General features: G+C 38.4%; 3 protein-coding genes across 3 annotated transcripts; all 3 read left to right on the top strand.

The window, feature by feature from the left end:
- The first annotated feature begins 6,593 nt into the window (after positions 1-6,593).
- Positions 6,594-9,734, top strand: LOC134323423 (extracellular calcium-sensing receptor-like). The gene is made up of 6 exons (XM_063004951.1): positions 6,594-6,808; positions 6,926-7,217; positions 7,365-8,156; positions 8,239-8,466; positions 8,599-8,722; positions 8,839-9,734. Exons 1-6 carry the CDS (start codon positions 6,594-6,596, stop codon positions 9,732-9,734), a joined length of 2,547 nt encoding a protein of 848 aa, XP_062861021.1.
- Positions 9,735-12,127: 2,393 nt separating this feature from the next.
- LOC134323422 (extracellular calcium-sensing receptor-like) lies at positions 12,128-15,278 on the top strand. Its single transcript, XM_063004950.1, has 6 exons — positions 12,128-12,342; positions 12,473-12,764; positions 12,912-13,703; positions 13,786-14,013; positions 14,143-14,266; positions 14,383-15,278. Exons 1-6 carry the CDS (start codon positions 12,128-12,130, stop codon positions 15,276-15,278), a joined length of 2,547 nt encoding a protein of 848 aa, XP_062861020.1.
- A 6,346-nt stretch (positions 15,279-21,624) lies between these two features.
- Positions 21,625-24,747, top strand: LOC134323421 (extracellular calcium-sensing receptor-like). The gene is made up of 6 exons (XM_063004949.1): positions 21,625-21,839; positions 21,939-22,230; positions 22,378-23,169; positions 23,252-23,479; positions 23,612-23,735; positions 23,852-24,747. Exons 1-6 carry the CDS (start codon positions 21,625-21,627, stop codon positions 24,745-24,747), a joined length of 2,547 nt encoding a protein of 848 aa, XP_062861019.1.
- Positions 24,748-25,167: the final 420 nt, after the last annotated feature.

Genomic DNA, 25,167 nt, shown 5'->3' with positions numbered 1-25,167 from the left:
GTTTGTTATCAGTATCTCTCCCCAGAAACCGGAAGAAGGAGAGGAACGAGTACCATTGCTGTCTAAGGTGGAACCAGGACAGTGGGTCAGGATCAAGGCACACAAAAGAAAGTGGGATAAGCCGAGGTGGACCGGACCTTGGGAGGTGTCTGAAGCCACTTCACATGCAGTCAGAGTAAGAGGAAACAAAGGTAACAACTGGTATCATCTGAGCCACTGCGTCCGTGCTGAACCTCCGACCAGAACCCTCGCAGGGACTGGACAGGATCTGCAGGCACCCATCCTTGAGGGTGATTCCTAATTCTGCTTAAGGCGGGTCAGACTAGTAAGGAAAAGGGGAAAAGCGGTAGACAAACCAAGGTGGTGAGTATAACACAAATTGAGGTTTGACCTTAGATACGGGAGTAGCCCAGTAATAACCATGAGGTGTTTAACTTTCAGAGGACTGTGTCACCTGCTGGGACTTTCCGAATTGTGCGACTTTGCGAATATAACTGCTCCAGGGTCGAGATCAAAGAGATCCCTTGAGCAAAACCATAGAATCCCCACCAAGTGCTTCGAGATTGAGATAGATTACAACCGATCCACCAATGTGTTGTTTGATGTGTGCAGAGTAGTGGATTGTGGTGAAGAAAATAGGTGGAGGGGTCATCATATTTATGGCTGCGCCTCCTATCCCTCGCCAGAACCCTACTGTCCCACTTGGGGATCAGTGTTCACTCATTCGAACCCAAATTATAGATTTCATTATGACCCGACGGTCCGTTCATCAAGGGGGCATGCATTAGATTTGGACGACAAGTCCCGAGCCTATCTCGGCACAAAACTTCAGTTGCGAGGAAAGACAGTTCTTCTAACCCTACCCAAGCTGTCTAGCTATGGGTGGGGTCCCCAACGTAATTACTATTTTACCTTAGGAGTAGATGTGCAAGGCGAGGACCCATTGGGCATAGTGTGTGTAAAACCAAAGACAACCATAGTTACGAACAACATAACTGGCAAGATAGAGGAATTAGGGGAAAGTAGTCAGAAGTCACAGCCGGTTGCCATAGCGACAACGGAAATAATGGCCTGGCGCGATCAGTTAGCGGTGGAAACTGGGTATGAGGAGCCTAATATGTGGTTAGAATGGGTCAGATTTACAGTAAAGAGCATAGATGTTAAAGATTGTTTTGTATGCGCAGCTGCAAAACCTAATTTGGCCACTCATCCAGTAATTTCAGGAAATTGGACATGCCTACTCTCATTGTTCAATGAGATTGAGCCAGTAGGGTGTGGGAACTTATCCATGTCCCACCCATTAACTCAGGAACCAACCCCAACTAACATCAAAGCCTATAAAGGCAATTACACCTGTTTCAGGAGCAACAAACCAGGACCGATAAACAGGGGACATTTTTCAGAAGGATGGTGTAGGGAAACCATTATCCTGGATAGTGATGGGAATTATACAGGCAGCCAGCTGAATGCACAAAAATTCAGTAGGGCGGATTTAGTGTGGTTGTGTGGAGATATGAGAATCCGGCGAAGGTTGCATGGGAATTGGTCTGGGGAGTGTGCGTTGGTCTTTCTGATTATGCCTTTCAGGATTTACAAGCAGCACGGAGTGGAGGATGCCGCGGACGTCCTGACCAATCACCACAGCCATCGAAGAGACACCCGAGAGGCCAAACCTGGCGGATCCTTCGACAAGACCGTGTGGATTGATGGTATAGGGGTCCCAAGGGGGGTCCCAGATGAATTTAAGGCTAGGAACCAGATTGCTGCAGGGTTTGAAAGTGCACTCTTTTGGTGGGTAACTATCAATAAGAATGTAGACTGGATAAACTATCTCTATTACAATCAGCAGAGATTTGTTAATTTCAGTGTTCAGGCTATTGAGGGACTGAGAGACCAGCTAGACCAGACTTCACTTATGACCATACAGAATAGAATGGCATTAGACATGTTGTTAGCAGAGAAAGGTGGAGTTTGCCAGATTGTGGGTTCATCGTGTTGCACCTTCATCCCTAATAATACTGCACCCGATGGTAGTGTGACACGAGCTTTGGAAGGATTGAGGGATTTGTCACGAGAATGGAAGGAAAATTCAGGGATAGACAATGAATGGGTCAAGTGGCTAGAAAATATGTTTGGACCATGGAAGGGAGTTATTACGAGTTTGGTGATGTCAGTGTGTGTGGGATTGGCAATTTTAGTGGTATGTTGTTGTTGTGGTGTCCCGTGTATCAGGGTATTAATAGAGAAATTTGTAGTAGAAGTAGTGAGTAGAGGAAGTAGAGGGGGGCAGGATCCACCAGTTATCCAGATGGTGTTGGCAGACTTGTCTAAGTATCATATAGATGATGAGGTGGAGGATACCCTTGAAGGTGGGCCGGAAGACCCACTTCGAGCAGCATAAGTGCTACTAACTCTGCTTAATTAAAGGTAAAACCGACCAGAGAAGATGAGGAGAGAGGACCAGCACTACTGATCATACACCGTGATGAAGGAAGGAGACTTGGAAGGACTGGCAAAGGCAGACTCTGTGGGGGCTGGAAGACCCACTCCAAGGGACAGAAGGGCCACCAACTGGACCTGCCTACAGGGAACAAAACACAGCAGAAAGCCCGACAAAACCGACTATGTGGAAGAAAAGTCCAGTGGAGTCAACGGAACGGAACAAGAAGATGGGGGAGGATTTAGTTAGACTAGGAGAGAAAAACATAAACATATACAGGGGTTGGACAAAATAACTGAAACACCTGTCATTTTAGTGTGGGAGGTTTCATGGCTAAATTGGACAAGTCTGGTGGCCAATCTTCATTAATTGCACATTGCACCAGTAAGAGCAGAGTGTGAAGGTTCAATTAGCAGGGTAAGAGCACAGTTTTGCTCAAAATATTGCAATGCACACAACATTATGGGTGACATACCAGAGTTCAAAAGAGGACAAATTTTTGGTGCACGTCTTGCTGGCGCATCTGTGACCAAGACAGCAAGTCTTTGTGATGTATCAAGAGCCACGGTATCCAGGGTAATGTCAGCATACCACCAAGAAGGACAAACCACATCCGACAGGATTAACTGTGGACGCAAGAGGAAGCTGTCTGAAAGGGATGTTCGGGTGCTAACCCGGATTGTATCCAAAAAACATAAAACCACGGCTGCCCAAATCACGGCAGAATTAAATGTGCACCTCAACTCTCCTGTTTCCACCAGAACTGTCCGTCGGGAGCTCCACAGGGTCAATATACACGGCCGGGCTGCTATAGCCAAACCTTTGGTCACTCGTGCCGATGCCAAACGTCGGTTTCAATGGTGCAAGGAGCGCAAATCTTGGGCTGTGGACAATGTGAAACATGTATTGTTCTCTGATGAGTCCACCTTTACTGTTTTCCCCACATTCGGGAGAGTTACGGTATGGAGAAGCCCCAAAGAAGTGTACCACCCAGACTGTTGCATGCCCAGAGTGAAGCATGGCGGTGGATCAGTGATGGTTTGGGCTGCCATATCATGGCATTCCCTTGGCCCAATACTTGTGCTAGATGGGCGCGTCACTGCCAAGGACTACCGAACCATTCTGGAGGACCATGTGCATCCAATGGCGGTGCCGTGTATCAGGATGACAATGCACCAATACACACAGCAAGACTGGTGAAAGATTGGTTTGATGAACATGAAAGTGAAGTTGAACATCTCCCATGGCCTGCACAGTCACCAGATCTAAATATTATTGAGCCACTTTGGGGTGTTTTGGAGAAGCGAGTCAGGAAACGTTTTCCTCCACCAGCATCACGTAGTGACCTGGCCACTATCCTGCAAGAAGAATGGCTTAAAATCCCTCTGACCACTGTGCAGGACTTGTATATGTCATTTCCAAGACGAATTGACGCTGTATTGGCCGCAAAAGGAGGCCCTACACCATACTAATAAATTATTGTGGTCTAAAACCAGGTGTTTCAGTTATTTTGTCCAACCCCTGTAGTTCGCAGACACATGGACCATCTTTGAAAACACTAGTTAAGTGCAACACACATAGTTTAGCTACAAAACGCAAGGGGTTAGTTCAGGATTATTTATGATGTATATATGTTTGGTACTCTGCTATTTTTAGGAAGGATATTCTCTGTTTTTCATCGGATAAATGTTTGTGCCGCTGCGGAAACAGGTAAGACCGACAGGGGAGAATCCATGAGACAGTAGAAGCCATGCAGAGAAACAGGAGCTATGGGCCCCTTCTGAATATCTGCAGCTCCGTCCGGCGGAGGGCAACCTGAGCGGACTTCCTGTAAAAGCTACGCACCCATTGTTTTTATTTTTCTTCTCACTTTTGATTTCCTATTTTTAAATTGCTTTATTTTGTTTTCCTATTCTTATTTTATTTTATTTATTATTTTTTGTTTGTTTGTTTGGTTTAGGGGTAGGAGCTGTTGCGATAGGTACGGTTCCTTTAATTTGACTGGCAGCCTTTTTATTTTTAGATACCTTTTATTGTAAGAATTCAGCCCAGTGGCCATGTAAGTCAGAAGGGGTTAAATTGGGGGGGGTTGCTGACGGCTATCCTTTTCTCCTGGAATCTAGAAACACCTAACCTAAAGTTAAAAGTTAATGTGAAAGCATTAAGATGCTATCAAGGGGGGATGGTTAGGATTTTCGGAACATAAAAAACGTAAATTCAATATGGGTAGTTTTACGGCATTTTCCCACGTGGCCCTTTGTTCAAAATGGCACCTACCATGGTCTCTTGGTAGGGTCCCTCCGAGGCAGGGAGGGACCCTACCAAGAGATCATGGTAGGCGCCATGGCTGGCTCCACCAGCAGTGAAGGAGGAGGAGCCTAGATTAGTTAAAAAAAAACGCGCGCTCAGACGCACGGGGTCTTTTTGGCTGGCGATCATCTTGATTGCAGGAGAAAAGGAACGCCGATCGGCTTAGCTCTGACATATATTCACAGATCATTTCTTTCACTTAATAAAGTGTTTTTGAAGAGTACTTTCTGGATTCTCCGACTGCTTCTTCAGAGCCTCTCGACAAAAAGATTCGTCGTAACATTAGATTTAAAGTTAGTGTGAAGGTGAGAAGTGTTGTCGGGAGGATCTGAGAGCTGCTCACCGTCCATTTTACTAATAAATTCTTTAAAACATAAAACCCGTTCATAAAGTCGTCATTAGTCAATCGGAGAGTCGACTCCCTTTACTGAATCTGTTGGCGACAAACTCACACAGAAAATAAACAGCAACAATCATGGAAACTATCAAACAATTAAAAAGCAATCCCACAAAGTTAAACTATATAACGTTTTACACCATACAAGTAATGTTTTTATCTCACCCACAATAAAATAAATGCATTATTTTTGTACAAATAAGTACACTTTAAGGTTAAAAGTAAGTACCGCACAGACCAGTCACTGCCGTGCTCGTTATCTAAACTCGCAGCACCTGGACTCGGTTCATTGTGCCGAATCTGTGATTGCATGAAGACTGAACCGGTATAATGAAGCTCGTTCTGTGTAAAAAGTTCTTATTGTTAACATGAAATATATTGTCGGGGGATCCGAGTGCTGATGACGTTCCATTTAACTAATAAAATATATATAACATAAAAACATGTTCATAAAATCCTCAGAAACTATTGAAGAGTCAACTCTCTTTACTGAATCGGTTCGTATCAAACAACTCTTTAATGCTGTGCTCTCCATAACGCTCACCGGCTTAATAATGTAATAATGCGGGATAATGAGGCCTTCCAGTCAGCCAGTGTCACCATGGCTGGTTCTTCACAGTACCAGTTACTGAAGTACTGCTGAAGTGTAGGGGTTTCTTCTCCTTTTTTGCATTTTTGCAAGTAATAATGCCAGCTTCTCTCCCTGCACCTTTTCTTTGGTACCACTGTGTTGTGTTTGGCCTATCTGGTGTCTGGGTCACTGAAGTGTGACCTGAGAGGGTTCAGTTGTAGCTGGGTTGGCAGCGCCAAGCAGAACATGGCACAGTAGAACTATCAGAAATAAATAGCATTTCTTTTTCTTAATTCATTGGATTTTAAGGTCTGACGAAAAAATCTGTGGTTGTGGTTAGTATCACCAAAGTAAATCCATTAAAGGCAGTAAGCCAATGTCTTAAATAAGATTTATAATAACTTACGTTGTTAGTAAAATAGGATTTGCTTCATTTAAAAAGCATAATTTCGATATTTATACTGTCTAGTTTTAAAGCCTCAAATGAAAATTTGCACGTTCAGACGCCACATAGATTTAGAATGTTTTCTTATAACAGCAAACAGGTGGGTTATAAAGACCCTGAAAAAATATGTGAAAATACAGAATACATTATAGATGTTTGTAAAAAGTCAACAAAATAAATTTGATGATAAAAACATTGTTAGAAAACATTACTGCACTTTGTGTTCTACTCAGTGAACAGTAAAGCATGGTAAATATCAAAGTCTATTTTTGCAGATGTAAAAGTCACACCTCCACTGACAAAAGCCCTCGAGTGTAAATTTGCCATAGAGAATTAGCATATCTAAAGGTATAAATACCACAATACCACATCAGACAGGTCTTAGTACATGCTCTTGATAATAACCTACACTTTAGCGTGCTGTAGGTAGATGGAGTCTGTCTTCACTCTTTTGCATGTGATAATAGCCATTATAAATTTTTCTGAAGCTAATGAAACTACTTGCAGCTTGCTGGGAGAACCTGTGTACCCACAGCTGTGGAAGGATGGGGATATCATAGTGGGAGCAATTTTACCCTTCCATGGTGGCTGGGAGATCACAGACATGACCTATACTATTGTACCACCTTCAGTAAACTGCATGAGGTAAGCAGCATTAAAAATTGCATTTAAAAATGTATCAGGTATATTATTGTTGTTAATTATTCAAATGTTGCCCCTAAATCCTCTTCTAAAATAATGCATTTGTATATTTGTGACCAGTCTGAGTTCCAGAGCTTTCCAGTATTCACAGTCCTTGATCTTTGCAATTGAGGAGATCAACAACAGCTCGTCTTTGCTGCCTGGAGTCTCACTGGGCTACGAGATCTATGACACCTGTACTTCTACAGCACTGGGTGTTAAAGCAGCAATGGCATTGATTAATGGGAATAAGAAATCAGTTTTAGATGAGCCATGTACAAAGTCAGCCAGGGTTCAAGCCATAATTGGAGAATCATTCTCATCAATATCCATGGCTATAGCAAAGAGTATCGGACCCTTCAGTATGCCTTTAGTAAGAATTTTTGTAGGTTTTTATGAACATGACAACACAACTACGTTATTTACGTGTAAAAATGTGTGTTATGACTGTGGTTTAATGTGTAATATTGTAAAAATCATGTGTGAATATTAATTGTAATGTGTGTCAATCCAATTTTAGATCAGTTACTATTCTACATGTGAGTGTCTCAGTGACAAGAGCAAATATCCCTCATTTCTGCGCACTATTCCCAGTGATTACCATCAGAGCAGAGCACTGGCAGAGATGGTCAAGCACTTTAACTGGACCTGGGTTGGAGCAATAAGAAGTGATGATGACTATGGTAACAATGGGATGGCTGCATTTACTAAAGTGGCTGAGCAGTTGGGAATATGTTTGGAATATTCTCTTCCATATTTTAGAACCTACTCACAAGAAAAAGTGATGAGAATTGTTGAAACAATCAAAAGCTCCACTTCTCGAGTAATCGTGGGATTTCTTGTTGACTGGGACCTGCAGATTTTGATAGACGCGTTTGCTGAACACAACATCACTGGTTACCAGTGGGTCGGAACTGAAGGCTGGATCTCTGTTACAGGACTGGCTAGAATGGACATACACAACGTGCTACAAGGAGCCATAGGCCTGGCTATTCCCAAAACAACAGTAACCGGTCTGCAGGACTTTATTTTAGATATAAAACCACTCAAATCTGTAGGCAGTGCCATTTTTACTAAATTCTGGGAAGTTTTGTTTGGGTGTACATACACAAAGCAGATCGATTCAAAAGAATTACCTTTGTGCACAGGAGAAGAGAAACTGTCTGAGATCAAAAACTCTTATACTGACATGACCCTGATGCCCATTTTCAGTAATGTGTATAAAGGAGTTTATGCCATTGCCCATACCCTGCATGACCTTCTTAATTGCCAACAAACCTGTGCCTCTAAGAACCAACCTGATCTTCTCACAGTAAGATGCTCAGACACTGTTCTAAACTTTAGTACTTCAGGTAACCAGCCATGATTAATGAATCTTTGTTTTATTTTCTTAGTTTCTGGAGCAACTCAAAAAGGTTCGATTCAAAACCAAAGATGGTGAAGAAGTTTATTTTGATAAAAACGGTGACCCCCCAGGAAAGTATGAAATAATAAACTGGCAAACAAGTAAAGAGCACCAACATGAATTTGTTACTGTTGGACTGTATGATTCGTCTTTTCCTATTCATGACCGTTTAACAGTAAACATGGCCTCTATTGTGTGGGCAAAATACAGCAATCAGGTAAGTTCAGAGGGTTTTTATTCATATATATCATTCTTACAAAGTATAGCTACTTTTACATTTTATCTGTTGTTTTGTTTAAATAATATTTACTTTAATCAATGGGTAAAAACCCTGTTATATTGGGTACAGGTACCAACATCTGTATGCAGTGAAAGTTGCCCACCAGGAACGAGAAAGGCTGTGAAAAAAGGAAAACCGATCTGCTGCTTTGACTGCATTCCATGTGCTGCAGGGGAAATCAGCAACATGACAGGTATATAATGTATTCATTCTATATATCTGATAGAATAGTACAGAATTATGTCTCATTGTTGTTCTGAGTATGTAACTGTTACTGTTAACTGTAACTTCTTTGTCCCTTCATAACAGATTCTGTTGAATGTGAGCAGTGCCAGCAAGATTACTGGTCAAATCCAAACAAAGATAAATGTGTAAAGAAGGAAATTGAATTTTTATCTTATGAGGAAACGATGGGAATTTTGTTAACTGCTGTTTCTATAACTGGTGCATGTATGACACTGATAATAGCAACGATTTTCCTTAGATATAGAAATACACCGATAGTCAAGGCCAACAACTCTGAGCTGAGCTTCCTGCTGCTCTTCTCTCTGACTCTGTGTTTCCTCTGTTCACTTATTTTCATCAATCGACCCTCGGAGTGGTCCTGCATGCTGCGCCACACAGCGTTCGGGATCACCTTCGTCCTCTGCATCTCCTGTGTTCTGGGTAAAACAATAGTGGTGTTGATGGCGTTCAGAGCGACACTTCCGGGCAGTAACATCATGAAATGGTTTGGGCCTCCACAGCAGAGACTCAGTGTTCTTGCTTTTACTTTAATACAGGTTATTATTTGTGTTCTTTGGTTAATAATATCTCCTCCGTACCCGTTTAAAAATCTCAAGCATTACAAAGAAAAGATCATTCTGGAATGTAACTTGGGGTCAGCTGTGGGTTTCTGGGCTGTTCTGGGTTATATCGGGATTTTGGCTCTTTTGTGTTTTGTTTTGGCTTTTTTAGCTAGAAAACTTCCTGATAATTTTAATGAAGCTAAATTTATCACCTTCAGCATGTTGATATTCTGTGCAGTTTGGATCACTTTTATTCCAGCGTATGTCAGTTCACCTGGTAAATTTACTGTAGCTGTGGAGATTTTTGCTATTCTGGCCTCAAGTTTTGGTTTGCTGTTCTGTATTTTTCTTCCTAAATGTTTTATAATCATCCTGAAACCTGAGAAGAACACCAAAAAACAACTGATGGGAAAATGAGCTTTTAATTAAGCTGTCAGTGTAAATATTCATTTAATACACATTGAATTACAGAAAATTACTACAATGTGCATGTAAGATCTCAAACTATCAATACAGTTTACATTTAGATCTTTTTTACATGTTTTGTAATGTGAATTGAAGACTAATTTTTTCCATATTTCAGCCAATTTATGAATAGATTTCATTAAAATAAACATGACCACATAAAATCTTTAAATGTTGTTTCAAATCTTTATTTTAGGACATGGATGACCCAGGAAAATAAATAATAATGAATAACCCTAGGAGAAAAACGATCAACAATGGTTAATGAAATAATCACTTTATTTATTAAAAGAGAAAAGTTATCCAACACATTTACACTCTTTATGATACAACAGTAATTGCCCCTTGGTTAGTCCATAAATCATTCAATACAGTGCTGAGTCTTTTGTGGAGAAGTTTAATATAAAGATGTAGGAATATAAGTGCATTGTAAACATAAAGGCATTTCTGGTAGTTTCATCAATATAATTGAAGTATACCTTTCTCTCTTTTTATAATATTTGGTAAGTTTTTCTCAGTAGAGGATGAAGGCCCGTGTGAAGCAATTCCCACATGTTTCATTATTCTATAGTATATATGTGAATGTTTAAGCTTAATAAGATGTGAAAAGGGCCCCAGATATGTGTGCCATAGGGCTAGATTTACCCAAATAAAGCCCACACTTATGTATAAATAGAGAACTTGTAAGCAATATGAGTAAGTTGTTCCCTGTTGTGTATTCACGTGTAATCCTCAATAAATCTATAACTTTTCTGCTACTTTCAGCATCAGTTCGATTTCTTTATTAAAAGTATTATTTGTAAGTGAGTTACGACCCGCCATTTTGATTGTTTGAACACTGAGATGGTATGATGACGGTCGCTCTGTGAGAAAAATAATATAGTTAAAAGAAAAGATATTTAGGTTTAGGTTTAAAGTTAGTGTGAAGGTGAGAAGTGTTGTCGGGAGGATCTGAGAGCTGCTCACCGTCCATTTTACTAATAAATTCTTTAAAACATAAAACCCGTTCATAAAGTCGTCATGAGTCAATCGGAGAGTCGACTCCCTTTACTGAATCGGTTGGCGACAAAAAAACTCACACAGAAAATAAACAGCAACAATCATGGAAACTATCCGACAATTAAAAGGCAATCCCACTAAGTTAAACTATATAACGTTTTACACCATACAAGTAATGTTTTTATCTCACCCACAATAAAAGAAATGCATTATTATTGTACAAATAAGTACACTTTAAGGTTAAAAGTAAGTACCGCACAGACCAGTCACTGCCGTGCTCGTTATCTAAACTCGCAGCACCTGGACTCGGTTCATTGTGCCGAATCTCTAATTGCATGAAGACTGAACCGGTATAATGAAGCTCGTTCTGTGTAAAAAGTTCTTATTGTTAACATGAAATATATTGTCGGGGGATCCGAGTGCTGATGACGTTCCATTTACCTAATAAAATATATATAACATAAAAACATGTTCATAAAATCCTCAGAAACTATTGAAGAGTCAACTCTCTTTACTGAATCGCTTCGTATCAAACAACTCTTTAATGCTGTGCTCTCCATAACGCTCACCGGCTTAATAATGTAATAATGCGGGATAATGAGGCCTTCCAGTCAGCCAGTGTCACCATGGCTGGTTCTTCACAGTACCAGTTACTGAAGTACTGCTGAAGTGTAGGGGTTTCTTCTCCTTTTTTGCATTTTTGCAAGTAATAATGCCAGCTTCTCTCCCTGCACCTTTTCTTTGGTACCACTGTGTTGTGTTTGGCCTCTCTGGTGTCTGGGTCACTGAAGTGTGACCTGAGAGGGTTCAGTTGTAGCTGGGTTGGCAGCGCCAAGCAGAATATGCCACAGTAAAACTATCAGAAATAAATTGCATTTTTAATAAGACTTACAGTTACTTAAGTTGTTAGTAAAATAGGTTTATTTATACTGTCTAGTTATAAAGCCTCAAATGAAAATCTGCACGTTCAGACGCCACATAGATTCAGAATGTTTTCTTATAACAGCAAACAGGTGGGTTATAAAGACCCTGATAAAATATGTAAGAATACAGAATACATTATAGATGTTTGTAAAAAGTCAACAAAATAAATTTGATGATAAAAACATTGTTAGAAAACATTACTGCACTTTATTGTGTTCTACTCAGTGAACAGTAAAACATGGTAAATATCAAAGTCTATTTTTGCAGATGTAAAAGTCACACCTCCACTGACAAAAGCCCTCGAGTGTAAATTTGCCATAGAGAATTAGCATATCTAAAGGTATAAATACCACAATACCACATCAGACAGGTCTTAGTACATGCTCTTGATAATAACCTACACTTTAGCGTGCTGTAGGTAGATGGAGTCTGTCTTCACTCTCTTGCATGTGGTAATAGCCATTATAAATTTTTCTAAAGCTAATGAGACTATTTGCAGCTTGCTGGGAGAACCTGTGTACCCACAGCTGTGGAAGGATGGGGATATCATAGTGGGAGCAATTTTTCCCTTCCATGGTGGCTGGGAGATCACAGACATGACCTATACTATTGTACCACCTTCAGTAAACTGCATGAGGTAAGCAGCATAAGTAAAAGAAATAGCATTTAAAAATGTATCAGGTATATTATTGTTATTAATTATTCAAATGTTGCCCATAGATTTTCTTCGACAATAATGCATCTGTATATGTGTTTATTTTTTCCAGTCTGAATTCCAGAGCTTTCCAATATTCACAGTCCTTGATCTTTGCAATTGAGGAGATCAACAACAGCTCGTCTTTGCTGCCTGGAGTCTCACTGGGCTACGAGATCTATGACACCTGTACTTCTACAGCACTGGGTGTTAAAGCAGCAATGGCATTGATTAATGGGAATAAGAAATCAGTTTTAGATGAGCCATGTACAAAGTTAGCAAAGGTTCAAGCCATAATTGGAGAATCATTCTCATCAATATCCATGGCTATAGCAAAGAGTATCGGACCCTTCAGTATGCCTTTAGTAAGAATTTTTGTAGGTTTTTATGACTATGACAACACAACTATGTTATTTACGTGTAAAAATGTGTTTCATGACTGTGGTTTAATGTGTAATATTGTAAAAATCATGTGTGAATATTAATTCTAATGTGTGTCAATCCAATTTTAGATCAGTCACTATTCTACCTGTGAGTGTCTCAGTGACAAGAGCAAATATCCCTCATTTCTGCGCACTATTCCCAGTGATTACCATCAGAGCAGAGCACTGGCAGAGATGGTCAAGCACTTTAACTGGACCTGGGTTGGAGCAATAAGAAGAGATGATGACTATGGTAACAATGGGATGGCTGCATTTACTAAAGTGGCTGAGCAGTTGGGAATATGTTTGGAATATTCTCTTCCATTTTTTAGAACCTACTCACAAGAAAAAGTGATGAGAATTGTTGAAACAATCAAAAGCTCCACTTCTCGAGTAATAGTGGGATTTCTTGCTCACTGGGACCTGCAGATTTTGATAGACGCGTTTGCTAAACACAACATTACTGGTTACCAGTGGGTCGGAACTGAAAGCTGGATCTCTGATACAGGACTGGCTAGAATGGACATACACAACGTGCTACAAGGAGCCATAGGCCTGGCTATTCCCAAAACAACAGTAACCGGTCTGCAGGACTTTATTTTAGATATAAAACCACTCAAATCTGTAGGCAGTGCCATTTTTACTAAATTCTGGGAAGCTTTGTTTGGGTGTACATACACAAAGCAGATCGATTCAAAAGAATTACCTTTGTGCACAGGAGAAGAGAAACTGTCCGAGATCAAAAACTCTTATACTGACATGACCCTGATGCCCATTTTCAGTAATGTGTATAAAGGAGTTTATGCCATTGCCCATACCCTGCATGACCTTCTTAATTGCCAACAAACCTGTGCCTCTAAGAACCAACCTGATCTTCTCACAGTAAGATGCTCAGACACTGTTCTAAACTTTAGTATTTCAGGTAACCAGCCATGATTAATGAATCTTTGTTTTATTTTCTTAGTTTCTGGAGCAACTCAAAAAGGTTCGATTCAAAACCAAAGATGGTGAAGAAGTTTATTTTGATAAAAACGGTGACCCCCCAGGAAAGTATGAAATAATAAACTGGCAAACAAGTAAAGAGCACCAACATGAATTTGTTACTGTTGGACTGTATGATTCGTCTTTTCCTATTCATGACCGTTTAACAGTAAACATGGCCTCTATTGTGTGGGCAAAATACAGCAATCAGGTAAGTTCAGAGGGTTTTTCTTCATATATATCATTCTTACAAAGTATAGCTACTTTTACATTTGATCTGTTATGTTTAAATAATATTTAATTAAATAAATGGGTAAAAACCCTGTTATATTGGGTACAGGTACCAACATCTGTATGCAGTGAAAGTTGCCCACCAGGAACGAGAAAGGCTGTGAAAAAAGGAAAACCGATCTGCTGCTTTGACTGCATTCCATGTGCTGCAGGGGAAATCAGCAACATGACAGGTATATAATGTATTCATTCTATATATCTGATAGAATAGTATAGAATTATGTCTCATTGTCGTTCTGAGTATGTAACTGTTACTGTTAACTGTAACTTCTTTGTCCCTTCATAACAGATTCTGTTGAATGTGAGCAGTGCCAGCAAGATTACTGGTCAAATCCAAACAAAGATAAATGTGTAAAGAAGGAAATTGAATTTTTATCTTATGAGGAAATGATGGGAATTTTGTTAACTGCTGTTTCTATAACTGGTGCATGTATGACACTGATAATAGCAACGATTTTCCTTAGATATAGAAATACACCGATAGTCAAGGCCAACAACTCTGAGCTGAGCTTCCTGCTGCTCTTCTCTCTGACTCTGTGTTTCCTCTGTTCACTTACTTTCATCAATCGACCCTCGGAGTGGTCCTGCATGCTGCGCCACACAGCGTTCGGGATCACCTTCGTCCTCTGCATCTCCTGTGTTCTGGGTAAAACAATAGTGGTGTTGATGGCGTTCAGAGCGACACTTCCGGGCAGTAACATCATGAAATGGTTTGGGCCTCCACAGCAGAGACTCAGTGTTCTTGCTTTTACTTTAATACAGGTCATTATTTGTGTTCTTTGGTTAATAATATCTCCTCCGTACCCGTTTAAAAATCTCAAGCATTACAAAGAAAAGATCATTCTGGAATGTAACTTGGGATCAGCTGTGGGTTTCTGGGCTGTTCTGGGTTATATCGGGATTTTGGCTCTTCTGTGTTTTGTTTTGGCTTTTTTAGCTAGAAAACTTCCTGATAATTTTAATGAAGCTAAATTTATTACATTCAGCATGTTGATATTCTGTGCAGTTTGGATCACTTTTATTCCAGCGTATGTCAGTTCACCTGGTAAATTTACTGTAGCTGTGGAGATTTTTGCTATTCTGGCCTCAAGTTTTGGTTTGCTGTTCTGTATTTTTCTTCCTAAATGTTACATAATCATCCTGAAACCTGAGAAGAACACCAAAAAACAGATGATGGGTAAATGAGCTTTTAACTGAGCTGTCAGTGTAAATATTCATTTAATACACATTGAATTACAGAAAATTACTACAATGTGCATGTAAGATCTCAAACTATCAATACATTTTACACTTACATATTTCATACATGTTTTGTAATGTGAATTGAAGACTCATTTTCTCCATATTTCATCCCATTTATGAATAGATTTCATTAAAATAAACAAGACCACATAAAATCTTTAAATGTTGTTTCAAATCTTTATTTTAGGACATGGATGACCCAAGAAAATAAATAATAATGAATAACCCTAGGAGAAAAACGATCAACAATGGTTAATGAAATAATCACTTTATGTATTGAAAGAGAAAAGTTATCCAACACATTTACACTCTTTATTAAACAACAGTAATTGCCCCTTGGTTAGTCCATAAATCATTCAATACAGTGCTGAGTCTTTTGTGGAGAAGTTGAATATAAAGATGTAGGAATATAAGTGCATTGTAAACATAAAGGCATTTCTGGTAGTTTCATCAATATAATTGAAGTATACCTTTCTCTCTTTTTATAATATTTGGTAAGTTTTTCTCAGTAGAGGATGAAGGCCCGTGTGAAGCAATTCCCACATGTTTCATTATTCTATAGTATATATGTGAATGTTTAAGCTTAATAAGATGTGAAAAGGGCCCCAGATATGTGTGCCATAGGGCTAGATTTACCCAAATAAAGCCACACTTATGTATAAATAGAGAACTTGTAAGCAATATGAGTAAGTTGTTCCCTGTTGTGTATTCACGTGTAATCCTCAATAAATCTATAACTTTTCTGCTACTTTCAGCATCAGTTCGATTTCTTTATTAAAAGTATTATTTGTGCCAGTGATAGCTCAGTGGTTAAGGTACCGGACTAGTAAACAGAAGGTTCCCGGTTCAAGCCCCGCCACCACCAAGTTGTCACTGTTGGGTCCCTGAGCAAGGCCCTTAACCCTCAATTGCTCATCGTGTTCCGCTCATTGTGTAAGTCGCTTTGGATAAAAGCGTCTGCTAAATGCTGAAAATGTAAATGTAAATTTGTAAGTGAGTTACGACCCGCCATTTTGATTGTTTGAACACTGAGATGGTATGATGACGGTCGCTCTGTGAGAAAAATAATATAGTTAAAAGAAAAGATATTTAGGTTTAGGTTTAAAGTTAGTGTGAAGGTGAGAAGTGTTGTCGGGAGGATCTGAGAGCTGCTCACCGTCCATTTTACTAATAAATTCTTTAAAACATAAAACCCGTTCATAATGTCGTCATGAGTCAATCGGAGAGTCGACTCCCTTTACTGAATCGGTTGGCGACAAAACAACTCGCACAGAAAATAAAAAGCAACAATCATGGAAACTATCCGACAATTAAAAGGCAATCCCACTAAGTTAAACTATATAACGTTTACAAGTAATGTTTTTATCTCACCCACAATAAAAGAAATGCATTATTATTGTACAAATAAGTACACTTTAAGGTTAAAAGTAAGTACAGCACAGACCAGTCACTGCCGTTATGGCAGGCCGTTTTAGCATAAAATTGGCTTCACCACCTTTACATTACAGATATCTGTAATTCGTTTATGACTAGACATATTACATAATTAAGATATCTCTAATTATATTTGACTAGTATAAGTGACGTAAAATTTACTTTTGAGTTGTATGGAGGCTCCAGTTCAAGATATCTGCTATTAATTACTGACTATCTGAAACGTACATTTCAGATATCTACAATTAAATTATGACTAGTAAATTACAGATATCTCGATTTTTGTTCTGATTAGTCATAATTGCAATTAAAGATATCTTAAATGTCGTCATTATTTAAGATAACTTAAATGTATTTTTTAGATATCTGAAACTAAGATTCGATTAGTGCAAATTAAATTGCAGATATCTTAAAAGCAAATAATGATGACTAGGCAAAACTAAGTTAGGGATATCCAGAACTGTATTTTTGACTAGTCAGAAGTCCTTTTAAGATATCTCCAAATAAATTAAAGATATCTTGAACATTTTTTTATCTCGACGGCTTTTGTATATCGGATATCTTGAATTATCATTTTGAATAGTCAGAATGTGTTTGTAGATATCTTGAATGATCATTCTGTCCAGTCAAAACGTCACAGATTTACGTAGCATTTTAGCGCCAAGTTTATTAAGCCAGTCAGGCCAGTCGAGCTCACATTCTCGTGTTTTTAACACGATTTTTAGTGCTGCAGCTCGTGCTCGACAGGAATTAAGCAACACATATGAAATGGTTTTACATCAATAAAAGAATTCACACAAGTTTTTAAAAGATTTATTTATGAGCACTGTACAATTATTACATATTTATTCATCTTCACTATAAATAAATATATAAAATGCATTTAAAAAAATGAATTTGTGAAATGAATGTGTGGTTTGACAAAAGTGAATACATCATATCAGACTTTAATAGATTTATTTATCTCCATTATTAAATGATAAATGTATTAATCTTCATTTAAAATGAATATAAAATAAATACAAAACAAAAGTTATTTAAAAATATAAGGTTTGTAGGAGGTAAGGGACATTAATATGATTGCATAAAAATTGTTTAACATTAATTTATCAAATTATACAAAACTTTAATACATTTGTTTATTTGCACAATAATATTAAAAATTATGGATTTACTGATCTTAATTATAAATAAAATAAAATAAAAATAAAAGCAGTTTCTATAAAACAAGGTTTGTAGGCTGTGAGGGACATGTGTTTATAAAACTAGTTTGACATTAATTCATCTAACCATATCAGACTTTAATAGATTTATTTATCTTTAATATACATTTATTATAAAATAAATTACAATAAAAAAAACAAGGTTTGTAGTAGGTGAGGAACATTGATTGTTTGCATATAAGAATGCTAAAAATTTCTTGAGACATTTATAGATTTATTCATCTCCAATATAAAATTATCACAGTTTTACTGATCTTCATTTAAAATTTATATCAAATAAATATTAACTTTAAAAAAATATATATAGGGTTTGTAGTAGATGAGAAACATTGATGTGGTTGTATAAAAATAGTTTGACATTAATTCATCAATACATTACAAGACTTTAATAGATTTATTTCTCTGTAGTAAGTGCAGAGTAAATGTTTCCTATGTTTTTCTGTTAGTTTGATGACGGTCTGTAACGCGTTAGCTGAAGTGGGAGCTTGATCAGCGGTTTCATTTTATTTTTTCTTTAAATAAATACATGTAATCTTAAAATTATTATAAAATAGTTTTTGTAGTATGTAGCCTTAAACTAACTTTACCGCAGTCCCAATCCCAAAATTCTGCAGGCAACAGTTTGGACGGCTCAGTGGCATCACAAAGGGGCCTAATGCACGTAATTTATATAATTCAGATATCTGAAAATGTCATTTTGACTAGTTATAATTACGTTAGAGATATCTTGAATTGTAATTACGGATGTGTGACCATTCAAATGACGAATCCAGAGACGTCATTCGAGATATCTTGAAAGCCATTCTGACCAGTCAAAATGTAATTGAAGATATCTTGAATTGTTCTTCTTAGTCAGATTGTAAATGCAGATATCTTGAATTGCCATTCCGGATAGTCAAAATGTAATTGTTACTAGTCAAAACTCATATTTAGATATCCAGATTTTAAGTACAGATAATCAGATGAAAGCCATTTTATGTTAAAAACGGACGCCATACTGCCATACTGCCGTGCTCGTTATCTAAACTCGCAGCACCTGGACTCGGTTCATTGTGCCGAATCTCTAATTGCATGAAGACTGAACCGGTATAATGAAGCTCGTTCTGTGTAGAAAATTATTGTTAATGTGACGGAGTGGTGGACGTGGTTTAGTTAAAGTTGCTCGACAACGCCACCTAGGGGAATTTCACCCCTAGGAATATTTATATAACAGGCACTTAAGGCTCTGAAAGAAACACACCCAGGTTCAAACACACTTAGAGACCAGAGACGTACTTCCAACACTTAGTCAATTTTATTAACAATTGTTTACAAAAGTTTCCACACGGGACAGGCCACGTTCTGAGACAGACACAATTAGTATAAAATGATTAGCCACATCACATTTAATACTCTATGGGTCCATTTATAATTTAAAGACAACAACGGCAGTAAGGAACAGGGCTGAGGGCTTACCACGGCAGCGGAAAATATGGAAGTAAAGGAATCTCCTACACTACACACCACACATGATCACACCGCACACCTCAATAACACCCAACGTGCTCTAGACTGCAGGCCAAGTGAAAGGGGTTCCACCACCAAAGTCCGTCTGCCTCCTGCTTTGGCCCACAGCTCCTGTCTAGCCAAAGGAAAAGAGAAACAAATAATTATAAAAACACAACAGGTGGTGGAAAGGGGGGGGGGGGCAATGATCATTAATAACTCAAGAGGCAAAGGACACTTATCTCTCTTGCTTCTCACACAATGAGGTAAGCACAGGGTCCCTAGTCTCTCACAGCCCCCTTACACCACACAAAGACAAAAATAGAAAATACACAAACCACAATGCTCCAATAAAATCAACCATAAATCAAAATAAATGAACATTAAATCAATAATATAAACAAATGTATTTAAACAAAACAATAAATCAAAATATGAAACTCAAACAAAACACTAATACAAAAATGGCAAAACAATAATGTAGACAAAACAGTCGCTCAGGCAAAACAGTCACACTCAGGGAACTGGAACCGAGCCAGCACGATCCAGGCTAAAGGACCTATAAAATACACAACACTTAAAATGATCAACTCACACGATGACCAATTTAAAAATAGATCGTATACCTACCAGGATACAGCAATGCAGTTTTCCGTGCAGTGAAAGTCAGAGTACAGACCAGCAGGCACAGCAACTACCGTAGTCACAGTAGTGCAATGTGGCCGCTATTTTCACTTTACTGAAAGCGAAACACGACAACAGAAACGCAGAGAGAGCCTGCAACATAGCACTGGTACTACAAACACAAGCCCACATGGCTTTTAACCGTTAAGAAGCGATTCACCGGGAGACACGAAGCCGAATTCGTCCATGCTGAACGCCGCAGGCATGGACGTCAGATGCCCCAGAAGAGGAAACAGCAGGAAGTGCACCACAGGTAGCCAACCAATGCCCATACTTATAGCATGGGAAAGGACCGCCCAGCAATTTAAAGTACCTACAAATCGTCCTCAGCTGGAGAGCAATTTAGATTAAATCAATACAAAACCCCATCCTGCTACAATAACATGAAATATATTGTCGGGGGATCCGAGTGCTGATGACGTTCCATTTAACTAATAAAATATATATAACATAAAAACATGTTTATAAAATCCTCAGAAACTATTGGAGAGTCAACTCTCTTTACTGAATCGCTTCGTATCAAACAACTCTTTAATGCTGTGCTCTCCATAACGCTCACCGGCTTAATAATGTAATAATGCGGGATAATGAGGCCTTCCAGTCAGCCAGTGTCACCATGGCTGGTTCTTCACAGTACCAGTTACTGAAGTACTGCTGAAGTGTAGGGGTTTCTTCTCCTTCTTTGCATTTTTGCAAGTAATAATGCCAGCTTCTCTCCCTGCATCTTTTCTTTAGTACCACTGTGTTGTGTTTGGCCTGTCTGGTGTCTGGGTCACTGAAGTGTGACCTGAGAGGGTTCAGTTGTAGCTGGGTTGGCAGCGTCAAGCAGAACATGGCACAGTAGAACTATCAGAAATAAATAGCATTTCTTTTTCTTAATTCATTGGATTTGGAGGTCTGACAAAAAATGTATGGTTGTGGTTAGTATCACCAAAGTAAATCCATTAAAGGCAGTAAGCCAATGTCTTAAATAAGACTTATAATAACTTAAGTTGCTAGTAAAATAGGATTTGCTTTATTTAAAAAGCATAATTTAGATATTTATACTGTCTAGTTTTAAAACCTCAAATGAAAATCTGCACGTTCAGACGCCACATAGATTTAGAATGTTTTCTTATAACAGCAAACAGGTGGGTTATAAAGACCCTGAAAAAATATGTGAAAATACAGAATACATTATAGATGTTTGTAAAAAGTCAACAAAATAAATTTGATGATAAAAACATTGTTAGAAAACATTACTGCACTTTATTGTGTTCTACTCAGTGAACAGTAAAACATGGTAAATATCAAAGTCTATTTTTGCAGATGTAAAAGTCACACCTCCACTGACAAAAGCCCTCGAGTGTAAATTTGCCATAGAGAATGAGCATATCTAAAGGTATAAATACCACAATACCACATCAGACAGGTCTTAGTACATGCTCTTGATAATAACCTACACTTTAGCGTGCTGTAGGTAGATGGAGTCTGTCTTCACTCTCTTGCATGTGATAATAGCCATTATCAATTTTTCTGAAGCTAATGAAACTACTTGCAGCTTGCTGGGAGAACCTGTGTACCCACAGCTGTGGAAGGATGGGGATATCATAGTGGGAGCAATTTTTCCCTTCCATGGTGGCTGGAAGGTCACAGACATGACCTATACTATTGTACCACCTTCAATAAACTGCATGAGGTAAGCAGCATAAGTAAAAGAAATTGCATTTAAAATGTGTCAATTACGTGTATTATGATCATTACTTCTAAAATGATGCATTTGTATATTTGTGACCAGTCTAAATTTCAGAGCTTTCCAGTATTCACAGTCCTTGATCTTTGCAATTGAGGAGATCAACAACAGCTCGTCTTTGCTGCCTGGAGTCTCACTGGGCTACGAGATCTATGACACCTGTACTTCTACAGCACTGGGTGTTAAAGCAGCAATGGCATTGATTAATGGGAATAAGAAATCAGTTTTAGATGAGCCATGTACAAAGTCAGCCAGGGTTCAAGCCATAATTGGAGAATCGGTGTCATCAATATCCATGGCTATAGCAAAGAGTATCGGACCCTTCAGTATGCCTTTAGTAAGAATTTCTGTAGGTTTTTATGAACATGACAACACAACTATGTTATTTACGTGTAAAAATGTGTTTCATGACTGTGGTTTAATGTGTAATATTGTAAAAATCATGTGTGAATATTAATTCTAATGTGTGTCAATCCAATTTTAGATCAGTCACTATTCTACCTGTGAGTGTCTCAGTGACAAGAGCAAATATCCCTCATTTCTGCGCACTATTCCCAGTGATTACCATCAGAGCAGAGCACTGGCAGAGATGGTCAAGCACTTTAACTGGACCTGGGTTGGAGCAATAAGAAGAGATGATGACTATGGTAACAATGGGATGGCTGCATTTACTAAAGTGGCTGAGCAGTTGGGAATATGTTTGGAATATTCTCTTCCATATTTCAGAACCTACTCACAAGAAAAAGTGATGAGAATTGTTGAAACAATCAAAAGCTCCACTTCTCGAGTAATCGTGGGATTTCTTGCTGACTGGGACCTGGAGATTTTGATAGACGCGTTTGCTGAACACAACATTACTGGTTACCAGTGGGTCGGAACTGAAGGCTGGATCTCTGTTACAGGACTGGCTAGAATGGACATACACAACGTGCTACAAGGAGCCATAGGCCTGGCTATTCCCAAAACAACAGTAACCGGTCTGCAGGACTTTATTTTAGATATAAAACCACTCAAATCTGTAGGCAGTGCCATTTTTACTAAATTCTGGGAGATGTTGTTTGGGTGTACATACACAAAGCAGATCGATTCAAAAGAATTACCTTTGTGCACAGGAGAAGAGAAACTGTCTGAGATGAAAAACTCTTATACTGACATGACCCTGATGCCCATTTTCAGTAATGTGTATAAAGGAGTTTATGCCATTGCCCATACCCTGCATGACCTTCTTAATTGTCAACAAACCTGTGCCTCTAAGTACCAACCTGATCTTCTCACAGTAAGATGCTCAGACACTGTTCTAAACTTTAGTACTTCAGGTAACCAGCCATGATTAATGAATCTTTGTTTTATTTTCTTAGTTTCTGGAGCAACTCAAAAAGGTTCGATTCAAAACCAAAGATGGTGAAGAAGTTTATTTTGATAAAAACGGTGACCCCCCAGGAAAGTATGAAATAATAAACTGGCAAACAAGTAAAGAGCACCAACATGAATTTGTTACTGTTGGACTGTATGATTCGTCTTTTCCTATTCATGACCGTTTAACAGTAAACATGGCCTCTATTGTGTGGGCAAAATACAGCAATCAGGTAAGTTTAGAGGGTTTTTCTTCATATATATCATTCTTACAAAGTATAGCTACTTTTACATTTTATCTGTTATTATGTTTAAATAATATTTACTTAAATAAATGGGTAAAAACCCTGTTATATTGGGTACAGGTACCAACATCTGTATGCAGTGAAAGTTGCCCACCAGGAACGAGAAAGGCTGTGAAAAAAGGAAAACCGATCTGCTGCTTTGACTGCATTCCATGTGCTGCAGGGGAAATCAGCAACATGACAGGTATATAATGTATTCATTCTATATATCTGATAGAATAGTACAGAATTATGTCTCATTGTTGTTCTGAGTATGTAACTGTTACTGTTAACTGTAACTTCTTTGTCCCTTCATAACAGATTCTGTTGAATGTGAGCAGTGCCAGCAAGATTACTGGTCAAATCCAAACAAAGATAAATGTGTAAAGAAGGAAATTGAATTTTTATCTTATGAGGAAACGATGGGAATTTTGTTAACTGCTGTTTCTATAACTGGTGCATGTATGACACTGATAATAGCAACGATTTTCCTGAGATATAGAAATACACCGATAGTCAAGGCCAACAACTCTGAGCTGAGCTTCCTGCTGCTCTTCTCTCTGACTCTGTGTTTCCTCTGTTCACTTACTTTCATCGGTCTGCCCTCGGAGTGGTCCTGCATGCTGCGCCACACAGCGTTCGGGATCACCTTCGTCCTCTGCATCTCCTGTGTTCTGGGTAAAACAATAGTGGTGTTGATGGCGTTCAGAGCGACACTTCCGGGCAGTAACGTCATGAAATGGTTTGGGCCTCCACAGCAGAGACTCAGTGTTCTTGCTTTTACTTTAATACAGGTCATTATTTGTGTTCTTTGGTTAATAATATCTCCTCCGTACCCGTTTAAAAATCTCAAGCATTACAAAGAAAAGATAATTCTGGAATGTAACTTGGGATCAGCTGTGGGTTTCTGGGCTGTTCTGGGTTATATCGGGATTTTGGCTCTTCTGTGTTTTGTTTTGGCTTTTTTAGCTAGAAAACTTCCTGATAATTTTAATGAAGCTAAATTTATCACCTTCAGCATGTTGATATTCTGTGCAGTTTGGATCACTTTTATTCCAGCGTATGTCAGTTCACCTGGTAAATTTACTGTAGCTGTGGAGATTTTTGCTATTCTGGCCTCCAGTTTTGGTTTGCTGTTCTGTATTTTTCTTCCTAAATGTTACATAATCATCCTGAAACCTGAGAAGAACACCAAAAAACAGATGATGGGTAAATGAGCTTTTAACTGAGCTGTCAGTGTAAATATTCATTTAATACACATTGAATTACAGAAAATTACTACAATGTGCATGTAAGATCTCAAACTATCAATACATTTTACACTTACATATTTCATACATGTTTTGTAATGTGAATTGAAGACTCATTTTCTCCATATTTCATCCCATTTATGAATAGATTTCATTAAAATAAACAAGACCACATAAAATCTTTAAATGTTGTTTCAAATCTTTATTTTAGGACATGGATGACCCAAGAAAATAAATAATAATGAATAACCCTAGGAGAAAAACGATCAACAATGGTTAATGAAATAATCACTTTATGTATTGAAAGAGAAAAGTTATCCAACACATTTACACTCTTTATTAAACAACAGTAATTGCCCCTTGGTTAGTCCATAAATCATTCAATAC

Source organism: Trichomycterus rosablanca, chromosome 11 (genome assembly GCF_030014385.1).
Source record: "Trichomycterus rosablanca isolate fTriRos1 chromosome 11, fTriRos1.hap1, whole genome shotgun sequence".
In the NCBI taxonomy this organism is placed as follows: Eukaryota; Metazoa; Chordata; class Actinopteri; order Siluriformes; family Trichomycteridae; genus Trichomycterus; species Trichomycterus rosablanca.
The sequence above is the reverse complement of the archived record's forward strand: the minus strand, read 5'-3'. Positions and strand labels throughout refer to the sequence as shown.

Excerpts from the sequence above, each read along its gene's own strand:
- LOC134323423 (XM_063004951.1), top strand. The coding sequence starts at position 6,594 with ATGGAGTCTGTCTTCACTCTTTTGCATGTGATAATAGCCATTATAAAT. Across the intron at positions 8,157-8,238 it reads ACCAACCTGATCTTCTCACA|TTTCTGGAGCAACTCAAAAA; the intron begins GTAAGATGCTCA and ends TTATTTTCTTAG. Across the intron at positions 8,467-8,598 it reads GGGCAAAATACAGCAATCAG|GTACCAACATCTGTATGCAG; the intron begins GTAAGTTCAGAG and ends TATTGGGTACAG.
- LOC134323422 (XM_063004950.1), top strand. The coding sequence starts at position 12,128 with ATGGAGTCTGTCTTCACTCTCTTGCATGTGGTAATAGCCATTATAAAT. Across the intron at positions 12,765-12,911 it reads GACCCTTCAGTATGCCTTTA|ATCAGTCACTATTCTACCTG; the intron begins GTAAGAATTTTT and ends ATCCAATTTTAG. Across the intron at positions 13,704-13,785 it reads ACCAACCTGATCTTCTCACA|TTTCTGGAGCAACTCAAAAA; the intron begins GTAAGATGCTCA and ends TTATTTTCTTAG.
- LOC134323421 (XM_063004949.1), top strand. The coding sequence starts at position 21,625 with ATGGAGTCTGTCTTCACTCTCTTGCATGTGATAATAGCCATTATCAAT. Across the intron at positions 23,480-23,611 it reads GGGCAAAATACAGCAATCAG|GTACCAACATCTGTATGCAG; the intron begins GTAAGTTTAGAG and ends TATTGGGTACAG. Across the intron at positions 23,736-23,851 it reads GGAAATCAGCAACATGACAG|ATTCTGTTGAATGTGAGCAG; the intron begins GTATATAATGTA and ends CCTTCATAACAG.